The sequence below is a fragment of the Cimex lectularius genome, unplaced genomic scaffold (assembly GCF_000648675.2).
Source record: "Cimex lectularius strain Harlan isolate CLEC.00 unplaced genomic scaffold, Clec_2.1 scaffold82, whole genome shotgun sequence".
Taxonomy (NCBI): domain Eukaryota; kingdom Metazoa; phylum Arthropoda; class Insecta; order Hemiptera; family Cimicidae; genus Cimex; species Cimex lectularius.
The window spans coordinates 1432791-1459912 of NW_019392695.1; the positions used below are offsets into that span (position 1 = coordinate 1432791).

Genomic DNA, 27122 nt, shown 5'->3' on the forward strand with positions numbered 1-27122 from the left:
TTATTTTGTTAAAAATCTTCTAGCCATCCTTGGTACATACCACAAGTAAGTAGGTATTCATTGAGCACTCTCTTCCAGTCAAACTGTAATCTTGGGCTTCAAGTTTATACTCGTATAACAAAAAATTGCACAAACTTTTACATTTATCACTTTATTTCTTTTCCTTTGTACACTATCATAATTACAAAAGATACAAATAGTAAAGAGTAATTCATTATTCTTAGTGTTATATTAATAATACTAGGGTTTATCAACACTGAAATGTTGATCACACAAAGCATGAAAAAAGCAAAATGGAAAACAGTATAACAAACAAACTGTTGAATTAATACAATTACGTAAAATCTACTACATTAGTTGTTTGTTCATACTACTTTACAATTGTAATTTATCTTTTAATTGAATTTGTTGATAGATTTTTGTCTTAAACTTACTACAGTTGGATTTAATACATGGCTAAGTACAAAAACATAACAAGTCTCTTACTGTAAGGTAGTAATCATTTCATGTTTTTTGGGCTGGATACACAAATTTTGTTTCATCGATATCCTGATACCGATGAGTGCTCGTGGGTTGGGTAGGGTTAGTGTTAGGGTTGGGACAAGTTAGGGTTAGAACAGTTAGGTTAGGATAGGGTTAGAGATGGGTTAGGTTAGGTAGGGTAAGAGTTAGGGACGTGGTATAAGAAGTGTACATTTTGATTTTCCGTCATTTTTGCTACATAAACTTATGTTTTATATCTGTCTTTTTTTATCACGAATATGTTTTTATGTTGGGTTAGGTAAGGTTAAGGTTAGAAAAGTTAGGTTGGGTAAGGGTTTGATATGAGTTAGGTAAGGTTGGGTTAGGGATTGGGTATAAGATGTGTAGGTTAGGTTAGGTTTTGGTTTAACATATGTTTAAGGAAAACAACTTATATATTTAAAATTACAATGTAATAAAAAAACAGAAGAGACACCTTAAGTAAAAGAAAAACCATTGGAAGTAAGTTTAAGTACATACGTTTAAAGTGATGTTGGTGTTGAAGCACTTTAATATTAACAGTTTTGAAAAAATCATGTTACAATGTTTAAACCGATAATTACGAATGAACAATTCAATTTTGGTGACATTTTCTACTTCTAACAGGAAAATAGTTGTAATTTAAACAGTAAATTTCTTAATAAATAATACACTAATAGGTTATTTAACAGCGTAAATTCTGATGATACGATTTAAACGCCGTTTTGTTGTTAAGTGTGAATTCAAGTACACTTATTTGGCACATTGTTCAAGTTTAAATCTCTTAATTAAAATATTCCGTAACAATTCACAGTAATGGACCAAAAATATCGTTAGATTTACTACTCATTGAAATATATGGTCTAATGATCACTATAATAATACTACTGATATAAGTAAAATTGGCACTAGTCCATAATTTATTATTTACACAATTAAAGCACATCGAGAGGTGAATGAAACTTTCCTTCATAAACATTGTCTGATTCTGTAAAAGATGTTTTCTGTAATAAAAATATTTAAATGAATAATTTTTCATCACCTTTCAGCTTGAGCCATCTATTCGTTTCTTGCTATATGTATGTTGCCAAATTTCTAACAAAAGGACGCTGGAGTGAAATCGATAAAAAACAAGCAAAGGCAAAGCGATTCTTGAAATCACGCCCCATGCAAGGACTCCCATAAATTTCAACTGTAGCTCCTGACTCAGCCAGCTTTGTGTCACAAAAGAATCGAGAGCCCAAAGTGCCATGTTACTACATAGGAGAAATGTAATCACCTGAAACCATTAAAGACATTTCTAAATAAATTTCTGAGAGAATATTTTACTACTTGTGCTGGATACCTGGCGAGCAGGAGTTGTCAGAAGCTGGTATCGGGTTATTGCGCCTCTTCGAAGTCCCTCTTCTATAAGCGTGCTTTGAGCCACTGACTGCACGAGCTGTAAAGTGCTGAGAGTGAGAAGCATTATGTGCTGTCTCTGCTCGATGCTATGTGGTGGTGCCACATATATGCTGCTAGCTCCAACCACAATCCCAAAAATGGAATATAGTTGAACACCTCCTAAACTGACTGCGGTAAGAAGACCATCGAGAAGCATTGGAGACTTTCCAGTATGTGCCAGTTTACGAATTTGCACAAGACCAGGTACAGTAACAACCACGCTGAGGAAAAGTATAATACCCAATGTGCCAGATGTTATCCAAAAAAGTGTTTCTGCAGGAAATCCCTCATCCTCTTTGACGACAAGGAATATAATAATAACAACTATCGATGCAACAAGGCAAAGCAGGCCTAAAAATAAACCTTTACTCGCTCCTGTACAATCAATCTGCGAGGTTCGATAGTGATGAGCGTCATGAATGCAGCTCGTTTGGCACAATTTCCCATTCATCATTATATTATTATTTGTGGTGCATTTTTTGGAATGCGTTTTCATATGAGATATTCTGTCCCTTCCGACATTTTGCCCCATAACATATGTGACACCAGCAGCAATTAAACTAATGCAAAGAAAAATTTATGAATTTTGATGTAAGTTTTTTTTTTTTTTCCTTTTTACCTGAACTGCACAATAAAAGGGTATAAGAAAGGCATCGACGATGTCCATAATTGTCCGAGTGTGTTGGTGTTTAGGCAATTATGAAGGGCTACAACTTGAGATATATGATCTTCAGATATTGGCTGATAATAATCTCTTTCCCAAGAAGTATTATGAACTGAAACAAAAACAAAACATTGCTGCAGGAAGGGATTTATGATTTATGACTACTTCATTGGACCTTTAGTTGTGGTCTGCATAAAAGGGCAAAATAAAATTTAAAATAATTGTATTTGTATGATTAATGAGTTAATCAAGTACTTAATTGACATCATATAAAGGAATAAGGGAAGGAATTAGACCATACTTTATTTCATAGCCCTGAATGAAGAGTCGATGAAAATGTTTGCATTGATTTTACATCATGGTTCACATCAAATATAAAAGTGACGATAAGGTAATTTGTAATTTAGTTGTTACTGAAATTCGCCATCTTCAGTGTTGGGTCTTGGTCAGAAGTTTTGGTGAAGAATCTGACAGACCAACACAGTGAGGTTAGGCTGACTGAAATTATCAGTAACGACCAAATTACACATCACCCTCCAGACCACATGTTGAAATCTCAATTTCTGTGCACTGTAAATCATAATTATGAGGATTTGTAGTGTTAACTAGTGCTAAAAACATTCCATGTTTAAATTGTGTCCTTACAAAAAGCTGTAGCCCTTTCTCTTCTTGCATGACTGGTGAATGATTTTGGGAAGCCCTTTAACTGCAGAGGGGTCGGTATAATATGAGACGAATGAGAAAAAGTCCCTGCTTGAGCCAGGTGTACAAAATAAGTCCACTCGATTCCACTTTCCCAGATGACTAACCTCATCCACAATGCCAAATTGGTCGCGGCTAAATGCATGAAGCCGAATCGGGCAACCAGGCCAAATTTTTCTACCAATACCTGAAGACAAAACAAAACTGTATAAATTATAAAATCCAGTTCAATTACTTTTTTAAAATATTATAGTCCTTACCTGTGAATTGACGAATAAGAAATGCATTTGTAAGAAGGTGAATAGCCCATGAAGGACAGGATGAACAAAAACAACGTCATTCAAACAAGGCCCTTCCATCATTGAGTGCATTGCCATTTCAAGTCCATTGAACACTAAAGTACCAAGTCCAAAAGCTAAAAAAAAATTAATTAAATAAAATCAATTGACAAAAATATTTTAAAAATTACTACCTAGAGCACCGATTCTCAAGTAAAAACTTGTCGCTGATGTTGCGTCTTTACTAATATGAGCTCTTTTAAGGGACCCAAACCTTGAGAGAGTGAGTCTGCCCATCTCAGCATCTCCCATGACACTCGTAGTTATCGATTCATCCACTTCGCCATTGAATGTGGAACAGCTATCGACAAGGACCCAGATGTAAATTGAAATAATTACAGCAATGCTTCCGACATACAAGTACATCAAGTATATCCCCTAAAAAAATAATATAAATGATAATAAACTGTAAATTAGAAGGAATTAGACTAAAACCAAATGACAAACCTGTAGTGAAAGGAGCTTGACTGAATTGTCCATTACTTCGACTAAACTAAAAGCTATCATAAGTACAACTAAAAGCTTCCCATAAATTGAACTGAGTACAACCCACAAGTAACAACTTAAAAAAAGAAAATACAATTAAAAAATAAATTTGTATTATTGTAAAAATGAGTGATGCTCACAAATTTTCCGTCTGCTCCAACATATCTGATGTATGGGTGTGATTCAACGTAAACTTCGTAGGGCCTACAGGGTTGCTCGGAGTCCAACTTGAGGGCGTATTCAGGCTATCTCTTTCATCGTGTTCATTGTAAACTGAAACAAATTGTATTTGTTTAAATGATTAAGACACATAGACAATACGAAGGCATTAAGGGCAAATCAACCATTCATGACAGCAAATATAAATCAAGTTTTGGACTAGCATATTTTTTTGTACTAGTAGCATATACTAGTACTAGTATATTTTACACTTCATAGAAAACATTGAATCAGCAATGTGTAACATTACTCATGCCTAACTCTAACCCTACCTAACCTAAACTTACCCCCTAACTCTACCAATACCTAACCTTGGGAGGTATAAGATGACAGATTACTCAAGAGTGCAATGCTATTGATGGATTATCTATATCTTAAGACAATTTTAGGGGCCAGATGTGAAATAAACTCCTTTATAGCAGGGTTACTGTTATGGAAAAACCCTAACCCTACCATCCATAACCATCCTTAACTTAACCTAACTCTCCCAACTAACCCTAGGGTCAATATAATGTGCAGTAGAGTTGACTTTGTCAGGATTAAATGTAGTAATGGGTAATGGGGGCTGTCCCCATCTCAGATGATTGATAATGTGTATGGACGATGGCAGATCCTGTGACTGGGTTGTTCCTATCATTTGGAAATAACATTTCCATTCATTCTGTTAATGGTTTCATTTTTTGTCTATTATTTATTTGAGAAGAAAAAAGAGAAATCAAATTTAAATTTTATTTTCGTTAATCCATGTTCTTTATTACAAAAGAAACAGGAGTGTAATTTTCTTTTCATTTACTTGGTTTTATTTATTTTGGATACCTGTTGTTATGGCTTGTCACAATTTGTCCCAGCATACTTTCATTTCAGTTGATGAAAGCTAGTTACTTTGTTTTTAAAAATTTATATCCTCAGTTGACATATTGAGTATAATGTACAAACCCAATAAAACCGGCTGAGTTCAAAGTAAAAACACGTTTCTAACCCTAAACCTACCAAACTAATTACATATAATCCATCCGTAACCCTACTTAACATCCCTAACCCTAGCCTAACCTAACTCTCTTAACCACACCTAACTTAACTCGTCTCTAACCCTAACCATCCTTAATTTAACCTAATTTTCTTAAACCCTATCTCACTTAACTCGTACTTTACCCTAACCTAATGTAACCCACGCTTCCGCACTCCTCGTTAACGCAAATACATCTACATAAAAAAAATATTACTAGACCATTAAAATGAAAGTAAGTACTATTTTATCTTTCTATTTTTTAAACAGCAGCAAAACAAACACATTAAAATATAGGCTACAAAGTCGCCCGTTATGATTGTCTGATTCATGTCAGTAAACATAATGGCAATTCGGCAGTTGACTGTTCTCTCTTGTGTGACTGTTCACCAACTTTTAAACAACTCCGAACCCATTTTCTTTTTCTTTTCTCCCAAATAACAACGCTCCTGATAAAATTTACAACTGGCGTAAGCGACGAAGGTGGTTGTCCTATGTCAATGTAAAGTTAAGCAGTAGTAATCCACAAAAGGTGTAAAAGAAAGATTTCTGACCATAACAATAAAAATAAAATAGGCTGTCCAATTTGCCGAGGGAAGATCATAAACTTTCAAAAATTAATCAAGACATAATCATCCTCGCGCTATTTCGCCATCTTTACCGTCAAAATTATTCTCCGTAGGATAGATTGTTGTCAATTTATGAAAGAATTTCAAGAAAATCATGTAAAAAAATCTTTATATCGGGTTGTTATTTATTTGATAGAAAAATCCTTGTGAGATTTCTTGAAATCTGAAGAATTATTTGTTTACAAACAGTCCTGATTATTGATGTAGAAACTTTCATAAGAATATTTACAGCAATTATATAAAGAAAAACCAAAAAGGAAACGAGTGGTACCACAATTTGGATGTAAAATTAATCCATTTAATTTATTGCTTATCTTTGATCGGGTTAGATAAGAGGGTAAAAGACGAACGCGAGGTTGAAAGAAGCGTTGAATAATCAATAGACTTTCACCATTTCTTTCACGGTCGAATTCCACTTTTCATTATATGGGCAAGGTCAGTGTGTTCTTTTACTTTCGTCCTATTGCAAAACTGGCTGGTTAGGTTGTCCACGATGAAACGAAAGCGATGTGACCAAGCAGGCGTTGTTAAGGCTTAAGTTACAATTTCAGGGCCATTTCTACAAGTAACTTTGGAAGACGAAAATCTTTTTCCACATTAGACGCCGGACGTTTCTTACGGTCAGGAACGTGACTTGTACCTTTTCTTGGCGATAGGTGTTCTTCAACCTTTAGGTCTGAGAACCTAACTTTACCCGTCCCTAACGTAACCATACCTGACCATGATATAAGGTGATAAATTACTCAAGAGTGCACCTCTATTTGGGGGATTATCGGCACAGGGTGAAGTTTTCAAATTTCACAATGAGCTCCCAAATCGACGAGATGGGCTATTTTTCGAAAATAAAACATAACTGGTGGATATAAGGTCAAACACGCCTGCCTAACGTAACTTGCCACAACCCTAACTATTACTAGCCTAAGCAGTTCCTAACCCTAAACTAACCTGACTGTTTAACCTTAATCCTACCTAACCCAACCTCACGTTACTCTCCCTAAAACTAACCATACGAAACCTTGGACAGTAAAAGATAACAGATTACTACAGAGTGCAAGGCTATTTGACAAATTATCGGCCACAGTTGAAGTTTCAAATTCCATAATAAGCCCTAAAATCTACGAGATGGCCGTTGATTAAAGACATGGTAGAAGGTTGGGAAAAAAAGCGTTATCAGTGTGAAAGGGACTAAAATTGAGGAGTAGAAATGTGAAATTAAATAGGCTAGTAAAATAGATAGTTCCTAAGATGTTTAAAAAAATAACTATCCAGCTGTTAGCATCCACAAGGATCACGAAATCAGCAGGAGTTTTCTAAAATGTGAAAACCTACACTTTTATCTTGGTTTACTCTCTGTATTAGTGAACTGTATAACCCGAGGATTTGAATTTTATTTACATTGTGTCAAGAGGAAACATAAATCTCTATCTGGCCCTTAGTAGGTGTAAGATGGCAAATTACTGAAGAGTGCAACGCTATTTGGCGGATTATCGGCCTCAGATAAAGTTTTAACTTCCACAGTAAGCTCCCAAAGCTACGAGATAACCGTTTTTGGAAAATAATCTTATAAGCCGTAACAGGCGTAGACTATGGATCTATTCTGACAGTCAAGTTGCGCTTTCAAAGGCCTCATCTAAGTTAAAGTCAAACACGGCATGGGGCTTCCTGAGTGAACTGGGAGAAGTAGGAAATGAGAACATATTGTCTCTTGCCTGGGTCCCAGGATACACAGCATCGAAGAGTAAGGAAGAGGATGATATACTAGCAAGGGAGGGATCCTCAACAACACAAGAGCCAGAACGCTTCCGTAAACTTTCACACTGGAACAACGCCCCAGGGCAGGGGCAGGCAAAAGGTTTCGTCCAAAAGGGTCTTGCCTGTAGCACCGAAACCTTAACTTAACCTAATTTTTTTAAACTTAAAACTACTTAACTCGTCCATAACCCTAACCTAACCTGACTCTCCTAACCTTTACCCTACCTAACGTAACTCGTCCCTAACCCTAACAATACCTAACCTTGGGAGGTAAAGATTACAGATTACGCAAGAGTGCAACGCTATTTGGCGAAATATCGGCTACATGTATGTGACTCAATATATGAAAATAATGGGAATGGCAGAATATAGCCTTTTAGTGACTCGAGAGTGGAGTGGTTTGTGCTGGCTGAGTGCTCCGTAGTCATGACTACTCGACGACGAGTCAGACTTAAGCTTTTTGAGCTACTGCTTACTGCTTATACAGGTGGGCTGCATGTTCTCCATTTTCATTGGCAGTTGTTTGGGAAGAGGAATCATTGTCGAAGCAGAGGTGGAAATCTTAATTAGCCAACGTTAGGTTCTACTAAGAAGAATAGGAAACCATAGTACACATTACGGCAAGTACAGGTGGCGTGCCATCTGGTCGTCTTTTCAGACCCGGAGCTGAAAAACTCGTCAAAGGCTGTTAAAATCCAAAAAACTACGAGAAAAACAGTTGCGTGTTTTGAGATTTAAAAGTCTTTCTACATTTTTTGAAGGAAAATGACGCGGTCGTGGCAATTGGGAGAAAAAAGTAAAACTGGTCTTCCTCTTTTTGGGCTTTTAACCTACTTGATATAGGTTCATTCCGCTTGCTGGTGCTTTGGCGCATCAAAAGACACCTTTGGTCAATCAGTGCTTGAGTTTGTACCAAAAAGTTCATTGTCAGCTGTACACGATAGTGTTTGATGGTATGATGAATGTGCCTGACCCGTGATGATCAGCACATGAAGAAACTTGATGGCTACAATGGCCGATACGAAATTCGATCTGCCTCAGGTTACCTTTGGCACTAATGTGGAGCCGTCTTAAATCTTCTGAATCAGAAGTAGCTTTTTGTCTTCTGTGCCTTAAACCAAGGGAAAGACAGAAGCCTATGTTCTCGGTACATAGAGAGGAGGACGATAGGGTTCAATCGGGGTAACCGTTTCACCAGACGACATCCAATCTCCAAACTGATCTGTTTCAATATATATTTCCTCCTTAAAGATGAGGACCATTGTTATGCCATTTAATTTGATGCAATTCTAATGAGATCTTCTTCAACAATAACAAGCAGTGAAGGTGATAGTTTAATTTTTTTTCCTGTTGGTAAATCGTCATGCTCGGCCGCGAAAGTTCCTGGGAAGCACGCGAGTCTTCGGTTAAAATAAGAAATCTCAATCCTTCCGGAGTAATTACATTGTAATTAGGAGATAAAGCGCGATTTGCATTCGGGCGCGCGGTGAAGCCGGTCAGTTTCCGGAATGGCATTCACCATAAAGATGCGGACGACCGTAGTTACACGGCAGAAACGATTAATTCGGAAAAGTGAAAACGTGTTAAACCGCCCGGAAAAAGACCGCTAGTGGTTGCACAGTAGTACAAAACGTTTAGTTCCCTAGTCGTTTGTGCCTGGTGTACACTTATTACCTTTTATCCACTGCAAGATGCAGTTAAAGGATGGTTTGACAGTCCGAAGATTAGCAATCGGGGGTTTACGGAATATTAGAAAGTTTTAAGCATGAATAATTTTTCAACATGGGTATGGCTTTGGGCTGACCAGATTTCGCGTTAACGGAGTGTGCGCGATGGGTTGGGTGATGTTCGGTTGGATTGTAAGATTTACTCTTGTGGTCTGCGGGTGATAACCTATTGTTTGATAGCTACCTATCATCTTGGTCGGCCTATCCTCACTGATTTTTATTGGTTCAGACACGTTTCGACATTTCGACATTTTTAGTGTTTGATTGATTTTTGTAGAATGAAGTTTTAGTTACGGGGGCATGGATGGTGTGGGTGGAGGGCCATGTGTTGTTTTTCGGTGCGTTTGATGGATTAAGTCGGGATCTTTTTGACGTTCGGTCCTTTGGTTAGATTGGATTGTGTTAGGTTAGGTTTTGCAGGGTAAGGATAAAGTTAGGTTAGCTATGGTAGGGTTACGGTTATACGTCAATTCCTCTCAATACCGAGAAATTACCAAATTGCATATTCAATTTAGGAACTGATGTAGATCCGATATTGACTCCTAAAAGTGTCGGAACCTACCAAAGAGCCAAAAATTTTAGCGAGCTATACAAGAATATATCACATGTTTCGGTTTTAAGAATTTCAGGAGCTTTGCAATAAAATATAACATCGAACTTTAATATAAACATTGAATCATGGATATGTAACCTAACTTGTCCCTACTCTAAGCCTAACTAAGCAAACCATTCCTAACTTGACATAACAGATCGTAATTCTAACTCTACCTAACTTAAACATCCATGACTTATCCTAACCCTAACTGTAATGACCTAACCCTAACCTATGACCACTTTTCCGTTCAAATTTTTCTTACTGCCAATAAATTGCCCAGAATCATGGATATGTAACCTAACACAACACTTACCCTAACCGTAATCGAAACAATACACACTCGGTTCAAATTACCCTACCAACAAACCATTCGCCAACATCTTAGAGTCCTATACAATAATATATCACGTGTTTCGGTTTAAGGAGTTTTGGAGCTTTGCAATAAAAAAAGTTCAATAACATCGAAATTAATATTATAAACATTGAATCGTGGATGTGTATATAACCTGAACCTGTTCCTAACACCAACCCCCGACATAACTTAACCTATCCAGTCCCTTACCCTAATCTAAGCGAAATTAACGCGTGTGCATTCCCCGGTAACGCGAATTCGATGGAAATTGTTACAAAAAATTGTTTGATTTAAAATTTGCCATTAATTATACAATTACAATAATATTGATCATATATATTTTTAAAAATGGACTAATTCTTCTAATACTTTGGCAACAATTTTTTTTCAAAGGTTCGAGGCTATAATCTAGTGGCTTTTACATTTGATAAGCCTGGATATCGCTTTGCCTAGGTTTAATGTGTTTTTTAGACCCAGTGCGAGACTGGGTGACACAGAGTGGCGAGGTCGATCAAACTGGAGATCCGAAAACCCGCTAATTTATGAGCTTTCTCCAGGGATTAAAGAATTGATAAAAGAGTAAGAGTTAGATTTTAACTGTTAAACAATTTTAAAAGATTTGTGAAAGGTCAAATTAAACAATTTCCTTTCAATTGTTCAGTTTACATTACATCGTCGTCACGCTACCACGCCTCTAATAAAATTTCGTGGCGAACGCGTGGACGATGGTCAATTTTCATGAATTGGAACAATAACAAAAACATTTTTTAGTCTGTAAAAAATTTAAAAACTGTTCGCCAAAAATCTTAGCGAGCTATATAATAAGATATTACATTTTCGATTTAAATTATTTCAGGAGCTTTGCAATACAAGTAAACTTAATACCATCGCACTTTAATAATATAAAGAAATGGAATCCTGTTACTTAACCAGTCTCTACGTATCTAACCCAAACCCTACCTAACCATCGCTGACCATCCTTTATATAACCTAACCCTAACCTTAATTTAGCCCATGCGGACTCCCTCTTCAAATTTTTCTATCAAGAGATCGCCAAGATTTCACATTTTGTTACGAACTCGTGTAGATGAAATATTTCATCATACACAGGTGGCACCTAAAATTTGTAGAAAAGTGTTCAAGCTAACAACAAACCGTTTGCCAAAAACCTTTGCGAGCTATAGAATAAGAAAACTCATGTTTCGGTTTAGAGAATTTAAGGAGCTTTACAATAAAACCAATATACTATAATAATATATCTAATATACTATAATAGATATGTAACCAAACCCGCCCCATCTCTAACGCTAAACATAATCCTACCTAACCAGGCCCTAACCTTAATCCGATTTAGCCAAACCATTCCTAACCTAACATAATCCATCCCTAACTGAAACCCTACTAGTACCTTAACCGTACTCAACTTAATCTAACCATACAAACCCTAATCGAACCAATGCGCACACCCGGTGCAAAGTTTATTGCTGCCAAGAAATTGCTCAGATATTGGATAACTTAACCTTACCTAACCATTACTAACCTAACATAACGCATCTCTAAACCTAACCTTAATCCAACCCATGCGCTCTCACGATGAACTTATTATTTCGGCCTTACGATGTTTGGGAAAACTAATTTATTGGAATAAATTAAAAAACAATTCCGAATTCATTTAAAGGTAGCGAAATAATTTATATATTGCTGTTGAAATAGCGATTATATCGATAATTAAAACGAAAATATTACTAATATGGCCGGAATGTTTGCGCATAGCAGGTTTCAAATTTTTCTAAGGTATAAAACTTTTAAAATATTCAAGAGAGTACAAAATGAGTTGTTTAGATAGGTGAACAATGACTGCATTCAATTTTTTTTCTTTAAAAGTTGGTTGATTCAGTTTTTTTTTACAGGGCTACTTGAAATAAGACTTATTTTTATTTTTTATTTTTGGATTTGGCTTTAAACTAGGATGTCCTCGATACCTCCTAGCCCTCCTCCGGATGCAGTGCTGGCCAAAGCGTCAGGGGGAAAAATAAATCATATTACACAAACAATTATGATAGGAGATGGCTATGTAGGAGTTGAACGATCCTATTCGACTTAGCTTTTGAGCGAATTTCATGCTGTGTGAAAGGTTTTCTGGGCCGGTAACATGCGGTTTTATAATTTATTTCGTAAAAGAAAGAATATAGTTTGAAAAGCCTCCTGGGCGAATAGACGGAAGGAGGATAATAGAAAGGGCGTTTGCATACATACATCTTCAAACGGACAAAACGTAACTGTGCGTTATATGTGAAAAGGATGTGCCAAGTGACAATGGGAATAGGAATCTCGATGTTCGCATAATAACAGAAACTCGTGTCCGAATGAGAGCGCCGAAAGAGATGTTCTCTAGGAGAAGCATAAACGGGACGAGATGTATGATTCCAGCACGGCCTCGACTTTTTGGATTTTGCTTTCATCCTCCGTGAGAGCGAGGCTATTAAACGGAGGTCGGAATCAAACGAGTGGACACAACTTTCTATTCGTTTATCATTCTCGAGAACGAAATTTGATCTCCATCGACACGAGCCCAGTGGAAATCCCTCGTTAAATAAACCTGTTGGCAATAACGACGTCTTTTCCGTCTTGGAGGCCTATTTAACATGTTCCAGTTCTTTTAGTAGACATGAACGTCTGTACATCACTTTCAGAAAAATGTGAACACATTGCAAATTTCTACGGCTATTTTCTCATTTAGAGTAGAGTATTTTTTTTTTTTTTTTTTTTTAAATTTAAGCATTAGATACAGGGTGTTCGCCTATTCGTGATTCAAACTTTGCCAGTAGAGCCTACATTCATAATGGAACCAAAAAGTCTAATTAACTATGGTCCGACTCTCAACAGTTTCGAAGGTTTTTTTTCTGATTTTTTAAGATTTCACGACCTTGCTTCAAATAAACAATAACTCCAAAACTGAGGTTCTGGACAAATCCGTTGATACCATTGAAAATTTAACGTTAAATTTCCAATAAGATGTGACCAATGATAAACTTGTAAACGTCTGTAAAATAAGCGTTTTAGTTGCCAGAACTATGAAAAATATTTTTGTTTAATGTTGAAAAACCTACTACGGTGATTCTAAACTACTATTTCCAAACCTAGAGACAAGCAAATTTCATAAAACATACTCCATTTAATATCCTTTTTAATGGTATAATTGCTTTTTTAATTACTTTTTTCAAAGATGAAGAAATTGATGAAGGAAAGGAGAAAACCGTGGTTGACGGATTGGTAAGGTGGAAAGATTAATAACAATAAAATTTTTTAAAAAACTTAAGGAAATTTTGAATGAATTTATTAAACGCTTTTTAATTTGGGTTCGATCGATTAATCGATTAATTGAGGCATAACCTACTGTAGCAATAAGACCCGAGGAAAAGAATATATATATGTAAGCAATAAGAACTTTGCGGAAGTTCACGGGATCAGAAACTGGAGGAAAACAGCTCTGTTACATTCCACGATGATTCGGCAAACGCGCTGGAGAAAGCAACAAGGAATCGACCCGTAAAGCAAAAAGGATAATCAGTCTGCACGGCGGAAGATCGGAAAAATCCAACAGGAAAACAAAGCACATTTCAACTAATATTCTGCACGCCAACGAAGCAAGAAGTACCATGTGAGATTCCTTATAAAGGTTTGCGGTAGATATTAATTGAAATACTCGAATGACAAGTTAACAGACAGACCTAACGCTGAATATGGCGAAAAATCAACCGATGATAATAGGACTATATACCGGACATGTGGGGAAACTCTTACCCAACATGAGTGTACACAATGATGACCCCCAAATTGTAGGTGAGGGGGGAAAGAAACTGCCACCCATGTTCGAATGCCAAGCAATCGATTAATTGAGGCATAACCTATTGTAGGAATAAGATCCGAGGAAAACAATTGCACCAATGTCTTCTTCTTAAATAAATGACGAGTTAATTGTATTAAACTAAGAAACTAGGGAAAGTACAATAAAGTCAAAAGGTTACATTGCTTTGGAAATACCAAACCCCGCTACTGAGATCCTTCTCAATACCATCTTCATCGTCATCACTGCAAAGATCTTGATCCGGTTTTATTAAATGACTCCTCCCAAGGTTAGGGTTAGGAATGGCTTAGGTTGGCTTAAGTAGGATTGGGTAAGGGCCAATTCTTTTAGCACCACTTGACTATCAGAATAGATCCAGGGTCTACGCCGGTCATGGCTTACAAGATTAATTTCCAAAAATCGGCCATATCGTGGATTTGGGAGCTTATTGTGGAATTTGAAAATTTACCTGTGGCCTATAATTGTATATAAAGGCTATATTCTGCCATTCCCATTATTTTCCCATATTGGGCCACATACCTGTGGCAGATATTTCGCCAAATAGCGTTGGACTGCTGCGAAATCTGTTATCTTATACCTCCCAAGGTTAGCTATTGTTAGGGTCAGGGACGAGTTACGTTAGGTACGGATAAGGTTAGGGGAGTCAGGTTAGGTAGGTTAGGAATGGTTAGGGTTATGGACGTGTTACGTAAGGTTACGTCCTACGCTCAAAGTAGGAGAGTTTGGTTAAGTTCTTTGGCGCTGCAGGCTAGACCCTTTTTGAGACACCTTTTGCCTGCCTTTGCCCTGGGGCGTTTTCCAGTGTGAAATTTTACAAAAGCGTTTTGATGCTTGTTTTGTCGATTATTCCTGCCTTGCAAGTATATCATCCTCTTCGTTACCCTTCGGTCTTATGTAACCTGGGACCCAGACAAGAGACAGTACGTTCCCTTATCCAACTTCTTCCAGTTCATTCGGCAGCCCCATGGCGTGTTTGACTTTACTGTGGAATTTGAAATTTCACCCTGTGGCCGATAATCCGCCAAATAGCGTTGCTTTTGAGTAATCTGTAGCTTATATCTCCCAAGGTTAGGTAAGGTTGGGTTAAAGTTGGAAGGGTCAGGTTGGGTTTCTTTAGGGCAAGAGCTAGTTAGTATTATGGACGACTTAAGTTAAGTAGGCGCGTTTGAACTTATTATCCGCCAGTTATGATTTATAAGATTATTTTCGAAAAATAGCCCAACTTGTGGATTTGGAGCTTACTATCGATACCTGTAGCCGATAATCTGCTAAATAGTGTTGCACTCTTTAGTAAGCTGTCATCTTATGTATTGAAGGTTAGGTTTGGGTAGGTTTAGGGACGGTAAATTTAGATTAGGTAGGTGTAAGGTTAGGAGAGTCCAGTTAGGTATCTCTTAACCACGCTGCTCAATAAATAAGATAGTCTCTTTTGATTCGGTTTCTACCCTCGGATAAACTCGTTCCGGGCAAAAATGTTCACGGTTAGGAATGAACGACGTGTCAAAGGGACCGGCATGAGTGTAGTAAATATGGAATGTGTTTAATGGAAGGAACCGTTTCGAGGGAGAATAATGAAGAACAGTTTCGTGACGGGCCGGTGGAAACGTCAACCAATATTGAACATGCATGTAGGCACGGCGTATTTTTGTCTTTTTCAAAGGTGAAAATCTTTCTGAAAACGCGTTCTTTCGAAGATGTGACGGGTTGAGTGGCCTGAAGGGGGTCAAAGTTTCCAAAAGTTGTGAGTAGAACAAATCCCGCGTGTATTTCGCTGTCCCTGTTGTTCAGGAAAGCGAAATAAAGCCGGCGACGTAATAAGAGCTCTGAACACAGAAAGTGAATTAAGTTATGTCCGTTAATTAATTCAGTAATGGCCGACGGTCAGTTGGAATAGAAAAGGGGGAGCTGAAGAAGAAGCCGCCGAGGTGGAAGGAGAGTGAAAACACTTTAACACGTGTTTTTAAACATTAAAACATGAAAACATTTTCCACTTTTGCCAGAGGCGCCAAACCGAAATGTCCTTTCCCAAGCAATCTGCCATGACGGAAATCTCCGATTACGTCGCTTCACCCTTTTTTTTACCGGTATCTATTCAACAAAGACTGCTTCGTATTAATGATCAAAATCATTCAACTATAGTTGGAAGGAGATAGAAAAGTTGACTAATCACAATTTTTCACTATCGGAATATCACTTTATTCGTACCTTATTCACCTGATACTTATGTAAACAAAAGCCTTGAATCTAGATCTTTCAGGACAAACTATCATCTAAAATACACTGACAGGCAATAAATTCCACCCACTTGTAATATAACTTGATTTGAATATATTTTCATATATTAACCAAAGTTACATGCTTTTTAAAGTGTAATAATGGAGTCTTCGTCTAAAAATGTAAATTGCTAAGGATAATATCGCGTATTTCCTCCTTTTGCCTTAATTACATTTCGAAGACGCCTCGCCTTATTTTCTAACAGTCTGGAAATGTCTCTTTGCTAGAGGTTAGCCCATTCTTCACGAAGATTCCTTTTAAAATCGTGGAGTGTATCGGGGGTGATGGACTCTTATTCGTTTTTTGGGGTTATCTCAAATTCATTCGATGGGGTCCAAGTCTGGCCAGGCTAAAACGCTGATGTTATGATGTTGAAAGTACGTTTATACGGTGCGTGCGATATGTGGCTGGGCATTATCGTGCATTAGAACAGGATTGTCGCTGATTTCATCGAGGATAGGCAACGCATGATGTTCCAAAATTTCATCCACATAGCGAATGGCCGTCAAAGACCATACACGCACAACAACCAACTCTGTGCGAATCTCCATTGAAATCCTTGCCCACACCATCACTGAGCTACGCTGAAAAGGTCTGGGAAAAAATACAGGCTTCGTACCTTCCATTTCGCCTTCTCCACACTTTTTCACGTCTATCTGGAGATCGTAGATCAAATCTACACTAGTCTCTAAAAAGTACAGCAGACCAATCGTCCAAAGACCAATAGCTGTGTTCTCGAGCAAATGGGAGTCGTGCAATGTGTCAAATGTGGTCCTGTTAGAAAAGCCTTGAATGAAAAAGCTTGAAACGCCATTTTCTATCCCTACTGATTTAATCTTCTTCGAGCAGTGCGTTCAGAAATTTGGACACTTCGAACTGCCTGAATCGCTTGAACAACAGTAAGGAGTCGGTTTCGCAAAATTCTGAAAGTCAAAAAACGCTCATCGTGTGGTTGTTACCCTAGGGCGTCCAGAACCGGGCCTTCTATGGTAGGACCAACTTTTCGAAAACGTCTAACGGCGTCTCGCAGGGTTTCGTACGGATCTCCCATGGTAACAGCCGCATCCTGATGGAACGTGCCACACCACGCGCAACATCCTCAGCACTAAGTGGCATTTTTAAGTTTAAAAATTGAAATTAAGAAAACAAAAATGAAAACTAAACTATTGATTCAGAATTCCAATGAGACTGAATAAACATTTTAAATTCCATAAAAAGTAAACATTGAAAAATCCTTTATCCTTGTTTTGGATTAAGGATTAAGTTTGTTTACTTCTAATTCATATTCCCAATTTAAAACATAGCATAAACAATTATTTATCGGTACAAACAATGAGACAAATTAAGGGCAAAATTTTCTTGTATGGAGAAAATGAAAAAAATAATCAATTGAAAATTGTGAGATTTCGGCCTAAGGTCTGCATGACGATGACCTGTGGTTTAGTCGTTTCCGAATATTTTTAGTGTATACTGGCTGCTTTCTGTTTGTCGGGTGTTACATCTTTCCGATGTCATCAGTGGTGAGTGTGATTTTTGGTCGTGAAAGGTAAAAAGTGTGTCGGTTGTTGTCCATCTGTCGACGTTTTTCATGGATTAAATCTACGTATTTTTATTTATTGCAGTCTATCATTCTGATAATCGATTCTTATCCTTTTAAATTTGTACAAAGTTTATAGTAGTTTTCGACGTGTGCATTCGTGAGTTTTTCGTTTTAAACGTGATTTATTTGTATATTTCTCAGTTCTCACCTAGGTCCAGTTTTTCTTTCTTTGGTTTATTTCATACACCATTTTTGTCTAGAGCATTGTGCATATTTTGTTCCATGAGTTTTCCAATTGTGATATAAACACGGATCAAAATCCTTTACAAAGAATTGGTTATAAACAATTTAACTAGTAGATAAACAAAATTGATAAAATAACAAGAAAAAAACAACAACAAGCATTAATAATAATAATAAACAATAAACTATATTTATATACACGTTAGTAATAGTTTTAAGTCAAGTGGTAAGAGCAGCGGCGTATTGAGCCGAAGGTCGTGCGTTCGAACCCCGCTCATGACACTTAACTTTTTCATTTCAACCAAGACCTTACATAAAAAGAATAATCAATTGTAAGAAGTAATTAGGTCAATTAGAAAACTAAACATAATATTATATTTTATATAATAGATTAACTAATTTTTCTGTAAAACAACTATATTTATTTCAAAACAATCTATAGAATTATTTCCTTTAATTTATATTTAAATAATTAATTTAATGCATTAAAATTTCGATGAAAAATCAATATTTGGACATATATTATTTCATTCTCTTATTATTGGTGAATAAAATATGTAATTTGTTTACAAAAGTGTACACTAAACATAAATATGCCTAGTTACATGTATTGGAACATTGAAAGTCATCACGCAATGAAGTCAGTACAATTTAGTCGCCCATTAATTTTATTGTAAAGGAATACTAAATAAAAAACACACCTTTTGTCAGCTAGTGCTGGAAGATTATAAAGAAAAAATGTGTCAGTTTTGAGGAAGAAAGGAAAGAAAATCGAAAATGAAGGATCCTAATAAATTTATTTTGAACTTTATCTACAAATTCAGATTGAGAAGAAAAGTGTTGATTTTGTAACAGCAGTAGAAAATTCAAGGGTAGAACGCATACGAGTTTTATACATAATGTGTTTGTTGTCTTTAGTACACTTTTATGGCTAATTTGTTAACTAGATTAGTTTCTTTGTACGCCTCTTTCCCCGTGTAAGTGTCGTCTATTTAATGACCTTTTTTATAAGATGCCATGTTTCTTTCTCTGTCTTTTGCTTACTAGTTTATTTATTGTGTCTGTTGTCGTTGTTTTGTATCACTTTTTTCATTGTTTGTACCTTGTGTTTGTACTTCTCATAGAAAATAGTACTGCTTTCAACTTATATCGGGTATTTGACTGCTGTCAATTTGTGTCTTTGTGGGTGCGTTGAATCGTCTTGAATTTATTCGTGGTAGTTAAACTTGTCTATATTATTAAAACGTTCATGGTGGTAGGTTAGGTTAGTTAGGATTAGGTTAAGGACGTTGTGTAAGATGTATTGTTGTGTATTCTGAATTTCCGTCATTTTTCCTAAATGACCTTATGTCTTTTTAACAGAAATTTTTGATTTGGACACAATTTTTTTTGCGTGACCATTTTCGCCTCTTCGATTTTGCGTTAACGGGGAGTTTAGTAGATAGGTTACGTTAGGTTAGGCAGGGAATCGGATTCGGGGAGGAGTTAGGTTATTTATCCATGATTTAGTGTTTTTTCCGTGCAGCCTAGCAATGGTATAAAAAATTAAATGAACCTATATGGAAAGCTGCGCCTTAAAGACATGGACTTAACCAACAGGACCAAAAACAAATGAGGTAAAGAAAATTGAAAAGAAATTCGTGGAAAAGGGAAGCACGATATTTACTTAAGGTACTCAGATTTGAAATCAGAAGGGAAGAAGTATGGAAATTAATAGGACAATATTAGCACGGAGAAAAGTACTGTCATCTAACACATCTGGCGATTATTAAAAAGGGCAGTTGATCGGTCCTTTAATCCTGGCGTCCCACATCAATAAAACTATAATTTAAAACGAGCATTAGGGAAAAAATTTACTATTTAGAAAACTTAGTTTTTTTTGTGTTATGTTGGAAAAAAAAGAAGAAAATGGAGAACTGCTGTTTTTAAATTCTTGTAGTGTGTAAACAATGCCGAAACGCGTCCTATCAAAGCTCAACCAATTTGTCTAGTTCTAAAATAAAATAGTAATGTAGGAAAAAACTTTCTCGCTCACCTGTCACATGCCTCAAACTTTCAAATACTTCCCCCGGTCCTTTGGATTCTGCAACACAAATTACAAACAAGTCGTCAATTGACGTTCTGCCATAGTTGTTATCGATAAAATTTTGCATTTTTTTAATCCTTCGGGCATTCAAGTACAAAATACAATTATACAAATCCTTGGACACTAGGTTAGTCTTGCAATTTATACAATGTCTTTTTTTCATCTGTTAAATGTCAGCTTGTTGAGAGAGATGCCTAACCTAATTTTACCCGACCATAACCCTGACCGTACCTAATCTTGGGAGGTCACTCAAGAGTGCATCGTTTGACGGCCATAATTTAAGTTTGAAATTCCTTAGTAAGCTCTTAATCCACGAGATTGCTGACTTATGGGATGTAATCTTATAAACCATAACCAACGGATATAAGATTACCCTACCTAACGTAACTCGTCAATAACCCTGGAACTGGGAGAAGTAGGAATAGAGAACATATTGTAACTTGTGAGGGTGCCAGGAATCACAGGACCGAAGGGTAACAAAGAGGACGATATACTAGCCAAGTAGGGATCCCCAACCATACAAGAGCCACAGAACCGTTCTGTAAAATTTCAAATTGGAACAATACCCCAGGGCAGGGACAGGCTAAAGATTTCGTCGAAAAGGGTCTACCCTGCAGCACCAAAGGCATTATTAACTTAACCGAACTCTCCTTCTTTAAACCTAAATCATATAACTCGTCCATAGCCCTAACCATTCCTAACCTAACGTAACCTAACCTTATCCGACATTCCTAACCTTAACCTTCCTAACGTAACGTACCCCTTACCCCAACATAAGCCAACATAAACCGTTCCATATCTTGGTATTCCTATATAATGAACTCGGGAACAAGTAACATTGCACTGACGATGATGATGATGATGATGATGATGATGATGATGATGATGATGATGATGATGATAATAATAATAATGAAAATTATACTAGGAAGCAGGAGTTTGGTATTTTTAAAGCACTGCAGCCTTTTGGCTTTATTGTACTTTTCCTAGTTTCTGAGTTCAATTCAGTTGACTTCATCCTTCTTTTAAGGAGGTCATACAAAAAAGCATAATGAGGTCATATATGGAGAACGACGTCATTTCGAAATAAACAACATGTCTTACACCATGTCCCTAACCCTAACTAACGTAACCTAACCGTCTTTAACCATAACGTAACCTCTCTCTCTTACGTTAATTTTACCTAACTTAATTTGTCACTAATCCTAACCAATACTTAATTCCAACTAACGCGAAAATGGTAATTAGGCATCCAGCTCAAAAACATATCCATTAAAAAAATAGAAACAAACAACCTAAAGATTATGTAGTACTTATAAAAGTATACTAAAGACAAGAAACACAATTTGAAAACTCATGGTACAAAATAGGCACAATACACTAGACAAAAATGGCATATTTAGAAAAATATATAGGGGTGTCAGTAAGAGAAATAATTGCATGAAATGCACATAAAAGAGAAAACATAGTTGAAAACCTAGAAATATACAATAAATCACATTGAACAGGAAAATAATCCATGAATACATACATCAACAACTCAAATTGTTTAAAAATTGTAAGAATCACTTATCATAAAATCAAAAATACAAAGTCTTAATACGTGAAAAACGCTAGCACATTCCTCTCAACTTTTATGACAAAAATTCATGTTAAAAAAGACGGACACTAAGAACATATAAGGTCATTTAGGAAAAATGACGGAAATTTAGAAACACAACACATCTTGCACAACGTCCCTAACCTAATCCTACCTAACCTAACCTACCACCATGAACGTTTTAGTAATATAGACAAATTTAACTACCACGAATAAATACAAGACGATTCAACCCACTTACAAAGACACAAATTGACAGCAGTCAAATACCCGATATAAGTTGAAAGCAGTACTACTTTCTCTGAGAAGTACAAACACAAGAGGTACAAACAATGAAAAAAATAATAGAAAAGAACCACAACAGACACAATAAATAAACTAGTAAGCAAAAGACAGAGAAAGAAACATGGCATCTTATAAAAAAGGTCATTAACTTCCAAAACCATACAAACTACTGATGGAGAAAATATACAACGAAGCATACCTGTGCAGTTTGATCAAGTTTCATGTTATCAGAATCAGTTTCGTTAATCAAAATCCTTGGGAGGATCTGGCCTAAATAGATTACCGATGGTTTTTTGTAGGGCCAAAAAAGAAATAAAGTATTAGATCCGCCAGGAGAATAGAGTAGACCGAAAATAAGGAGAAAATGAAAATAGAAGCGTGCTTACGTTTATGACAAACTAACACAAAAGTCAATTCAATCCGCTGGAATATTCTTACTTTCAGTTGTTTATGATTATAGCCGTGTCCTATTTTTCTGAGATTGTGGTTTTTGTACATCTTTATAACAGCGATGACTTGCAGGTTGCTTACGAAATACCGAGGCAGATCTGGGTCCGATGATTTCCATTTTTAACGGAACGCTTTCGCTGAATGCAGTTGGATGCGAATTCAAATGAGATATTCGAAATATAGGCCAATCAATAGAATTAGTCAGAATGAGGACATGTCACTTCACAATTTATCTTCTCATAATTATGGATAAGCCATTTGCTACTTGAATTTAATCTTTGACGAGGGGAAAGTCCTCATTTCTCACATAAACATACTGGATTAACTAAATAGGATTAGTAAATAAATCAAAATTAATTTCATCCTAATATTCAAGGATCTGTTTGATAGATTACGATCCATGATATTCACCCTTATTCCAACAATTTCCTACAAAAGAGAACCGTCCTCAACTGTCTATCGTTCCTTTTACATTCCATTTCTCAGAGTTAATTACAGTGGTGAAGATTCACAGTCAGTATTCACTTTTGTCTGGGATAGACAGCTCATTAAAGGACCAGGGGAAAGAAGTGAAGATTTGCATGAAAAATATCAACACTTTCCCATCTAGCCGGTGATGCGAGGCGCGAACCTTTTTTTAATCCGTAGATAGCCTAGAAAGACAATTTGTAATATTTTCTGGCTGTTTAGCATGACTCTCATTTTTTGGGTAACCGGAATAAAAGCACGCTGTGAAAAGTCAACGCTCATGCACGTGGTATTGCAAAAAAGTGAGCGTCATAACTCCCTGCTTATATCCCTGACGTCGCGCCATTTATACGTCACCTACCAATCGTAATTAACGCTTCAAACGCCACTTATCCCGCAACTTTAAAAGTCTAGAATATCCGGCTTAGGGTGGATAAACATAATTTGTTTCAAGTTCAAGCAAAACTTTTGTCTTCTAAAATTAAAAGGGTTTCTGGAGGGGGGGGGGAGTTGTCGAAATTGGTTCTCCGGTTCACGCTTTGTCTCACTGACTTATCATACCTATGTTCTGAAAATCCTTCCAATACGGTCGAAATATGCAGATTAGGATTACCCCGAGAAAAAAAAATTATGTACAATTTTGACCCATAACGTAAAATCTTGGTACAACGATCAACTCGATTAGACATCGAGACAGCGATTAATATGGCTATGCTTTTATACTTCGTACGCCAATTTGCGTGATTATTTTTGCATTACGATGCGGAGGTGCGCATAGTTTAGTTAGATTAGAGTTAGTGTTAGAGGCAGATTAGGTGAGGCTAAGTTAGGGTTAGGGATGGCTTAGGTTAGTTTATGTTAGGTTAGGTAAATCAGTCGAGTCAGCTTTTAATATGGAAATGTTTTTGAAGGCACAGTCCAATTCACAGTCCTCGGCAGTGTTGGGACTGAGCTATGTTCAAAATAAAAATTGAAACTTTTCATGAAAAGCTTGATTATGTCAATATGGGGACATCTCTAAGATTATTCTGTCCCGATTATGACCTTAAAATATGTCGAAAGCTTGGCATATAACAATTGAATTGGTTTTTCATTCACTTCACCATACCGAGATCCAGATTATTCGTTAGTCGTTAGGGACTAGTTTGGAGACTCTAGTTTAGAGTTAGTGTTAGAGAGGGGTTAGGTAAAATTAGATTAGAGTTAGTATAATAGATAGGTTAGGTGAAGTTAGTTTATAGTTAGTGTTAGACAGCTAAGAGAGAAAGAACAGGTTAGAATTAGGGTTAGGGCCGGGTTGGTTAGTTTATGTTACGTTAGGCAAGTCAGCCATCGTGTCAGCTTTTCATATGAAAATGTTTTTGAGGTGTTTTCGCGTCACCGGGGCTTTTAGTTTAGGTTATGGTTAGGATTGTTGAAGTGTCTAACTAAAACAAAAGCCCATCTTTCAAAATTAAAACTGATTGAAAAAATCATAAACGAACCTAAGTTACCGACATAACTTCACAGGAAGATTGCCATCCCGTTTTTCAAGTACAAAATTACAACTATCCCAACTCTCTTATTGAAATAATGTTCTCATTTAGAAGTCCCGAGTTCAAGTGAAATCACGCGTAAGGCAGGGCTGTATTCTCAGCCCCCTTCTCTTCTCTATTTTTATTGATGATTTACCTATCTAATTGAATGCAGGGATCAAGGTTAGTAGCTAGTTTATAAAAGCCCTTATGTACGCGGGCGATGTGGTCTTGCTTGCGGTTAACGTTTCCCCTCTACAACAAAATATGCCTGGCGAAATACTGGTACCTATGGAACAACGGTTAATTTACAAAAATAGAAGGTCATTGTTTTTAAGAGAGGAGGCAGACCAGCTTTGAAAGGAAAATGGTATTTCAAAGTTAACTTCTTGTTTGTCACTCAATACACACTTTGTGCAGAAAGTCTAGGTAGAAAAAGTTGCTCTTCAAAATTTAAAGTGTTAAATGCGGTTTGCCGTTCCATTCTCACGTGCAGATGTCAGATGTGGGGTTTTCAACCTTAAGATCAGTTGGAAAAATCGTTGAAGTACTTCATCAAGCAGTTGTTTGCCTTACATTCTTATACAAATTATATGCTATGTATAGAAACCCATGTTGAGCCCTTATTCTGCACACGTTAAAGCTCCATTTTAAATATATATACAAAACCTTAAATCTCCCTGGTCATCGTTATACGAAAATTACAGCTCGGATGGCAGAATTCCAGTGTGTTTTTTCCAATATACGGCCTAGCGCTAACATGAGGTTTTTGGAGCGAACGCTGACAACAGAGAGATTTCTTTTGTACAAGAAACTTGAAATCTCGATGTGTTCTGCTTGACGAATGAGAAACTTGGAAAAACACTAAAACTGAGGGATCTCCGCTGGCTCTTCAAACTCCGAGGTGGACTTCTGTTCCTTAACTCTACCCCCCTGGATAGGCTGCCAGAGGTATACAGAAATGTGCTCTCTGTGCAATACAAGAGAAAAGGAAACCGTTGTGCACTTTTTGGCTAAATGTACCGTTTTGTCCGAGATGCGTGCTTCATAGGTAGTGCTGTGCTCTCGGAAGAAAGCCTAGTCAAACTTTTAAATGAGCCAAGCCTGCAGCTAATAAAATTCGCTTGTCACGCCTGGTTTTACCGCTGGGAACCGGTACAAGAGTTCAATTTTTGATTTATTAGAAGAAATTTTTACTTAATTAATGGCATGTACATCTATCTTGTTCTGTGTTCACCAGATTATTTTTTTCTTTTTCTTCCTAATTATGTTATAAAACAGAGAATATTATTATATTTTATTGGCTATTTTATTATCTTTTATCAACATTTTATCAGTAGTCTCGACTCCAAGTAGACGGATATTCCATTGCTGTAAATAATTATGTTTTTTAAAAGGGTATGTTTTGTTATTTATGATGATTGTCAAATAAAGTATTATTGTGTCTTGATTAGTGACCGTTAGTCGATGATTATTTGGAGATCGTGAGAAAAACTACTCTCAACACGACACGCAAGACTGGCACAATCACACAGAAGACAAACACTTTGAGCCCTGAAGATGATCTCAATAAAGATCGAAACGTTGGCACGATAAAGAAAATGTTTTTCTGAAACCTACATCACACCAGACCTCATCTCACGATTTGTGAATAATTATCGATTAACGGTCACTAATCACCACACATTTCAGAAAAACATTTCCTTTATCGTGCCACAGTTTCGATCCTTATTGAGATCATCTTCAGGGCCTGGGATTTACAAACATGGTTTAAATTTAACAAATACATGTTGGATGTGGAAAAAAGTGAATTTATACAATGCAAAAAATATTTTTTATATTCAATCGAAGTATTTCTATGTATTCACTTTGCGTGAGTAGAAATACTTTGGTTGAATATAAAAAATATTTTTTGCATTGTATAAATTCACTTTTTTCCACATCCTACATGTATTTGTTAAATTTAAACAATGTTTGTAAATCCCAGGCCCTGAAGATGATCTCAATAAAGATCGAAACGTTGGCACGATAAAGAAAATGTTTTTCTGAAACCTACATCACACCAGACCGCATCTCACGATTTCCGAATAAAGTACATATTGTTATTATTAGACGTCCCGAGTTTTTTGGAGATCATCAGTCAGTCATTTGAAATGTGAAAAGTCCCTTCCATCAAGACTTGACATTGGCCTAGTGTCAATGTTAACCAATTTTCTCGTTGTACAGTTATATCTATGAAAAATAAAAAATTTAAAATCTAGGCTTGATCTATTATCAAAACTGTCTCGAGATGGCCTAAAGGTGCGTTCCAAATAATATTTCCGCATATCTCACTAACAGATTGAAATAATTGAAAGACGCCTGACAAATACAAAGTTAA

The 27122-nt window shown here is 36.5% G+C and overlaps 1 protein-coding gene across 3 annotated transcripts in view; it reads right to left on the reverse strand.

Moving 5' to 3' along the window:
* Nucleotides 1–172: 172 nt before the first annotated feature.
* Nucleotides 173–27122, reverse strand: part of LOC106664068 (otopetrin-2-like) — a 35492-nt gene continuing 8542 nt past the window's right edge. For 2 of the 3 annotated variants that reach the window (XM_014389448.2, XM_024226022.1), the window contains exons 2-11: nt 20375–20422; nt 4275–4407; nt 4096–4210; nt 3783–4026; nt 3571–3725; nt 3254–3497; nt 2564–2720; nt 1847–2504; nt 1544–1780; nt 173–1489 (exon numbers count right to left, since the gene is read on the reverse strand). In XM_014389448.2, coding sequence (XP_014244934.1) covers nt 1547–1780; nt 1847–2504; nt 2564–2720; nt 3254–3497; nt 3571–3725; nt 3783–4026; nt 4096–4210; nt 4275–4297 — 1830 coding nt within the window. In that variant the 5' untranslated portion in view covers nt 4298–4407; nt 20375–20422 and the 3' untranslated portion in view covers nt 173–1489; nt 1544–1546. The remainder of the gene's footprint in view (nt 1490–1543; nt 1781–1846; nt 2505–2563; nt 2721–3253; nt 3498–3570; nt 3726–3782; nt 4027–4095; nt 4211–4274; nt 4408–20374; nt 20423–27122) is intronic. The other variant, XM_024226021.1, reaches the window with a different exon arrangement.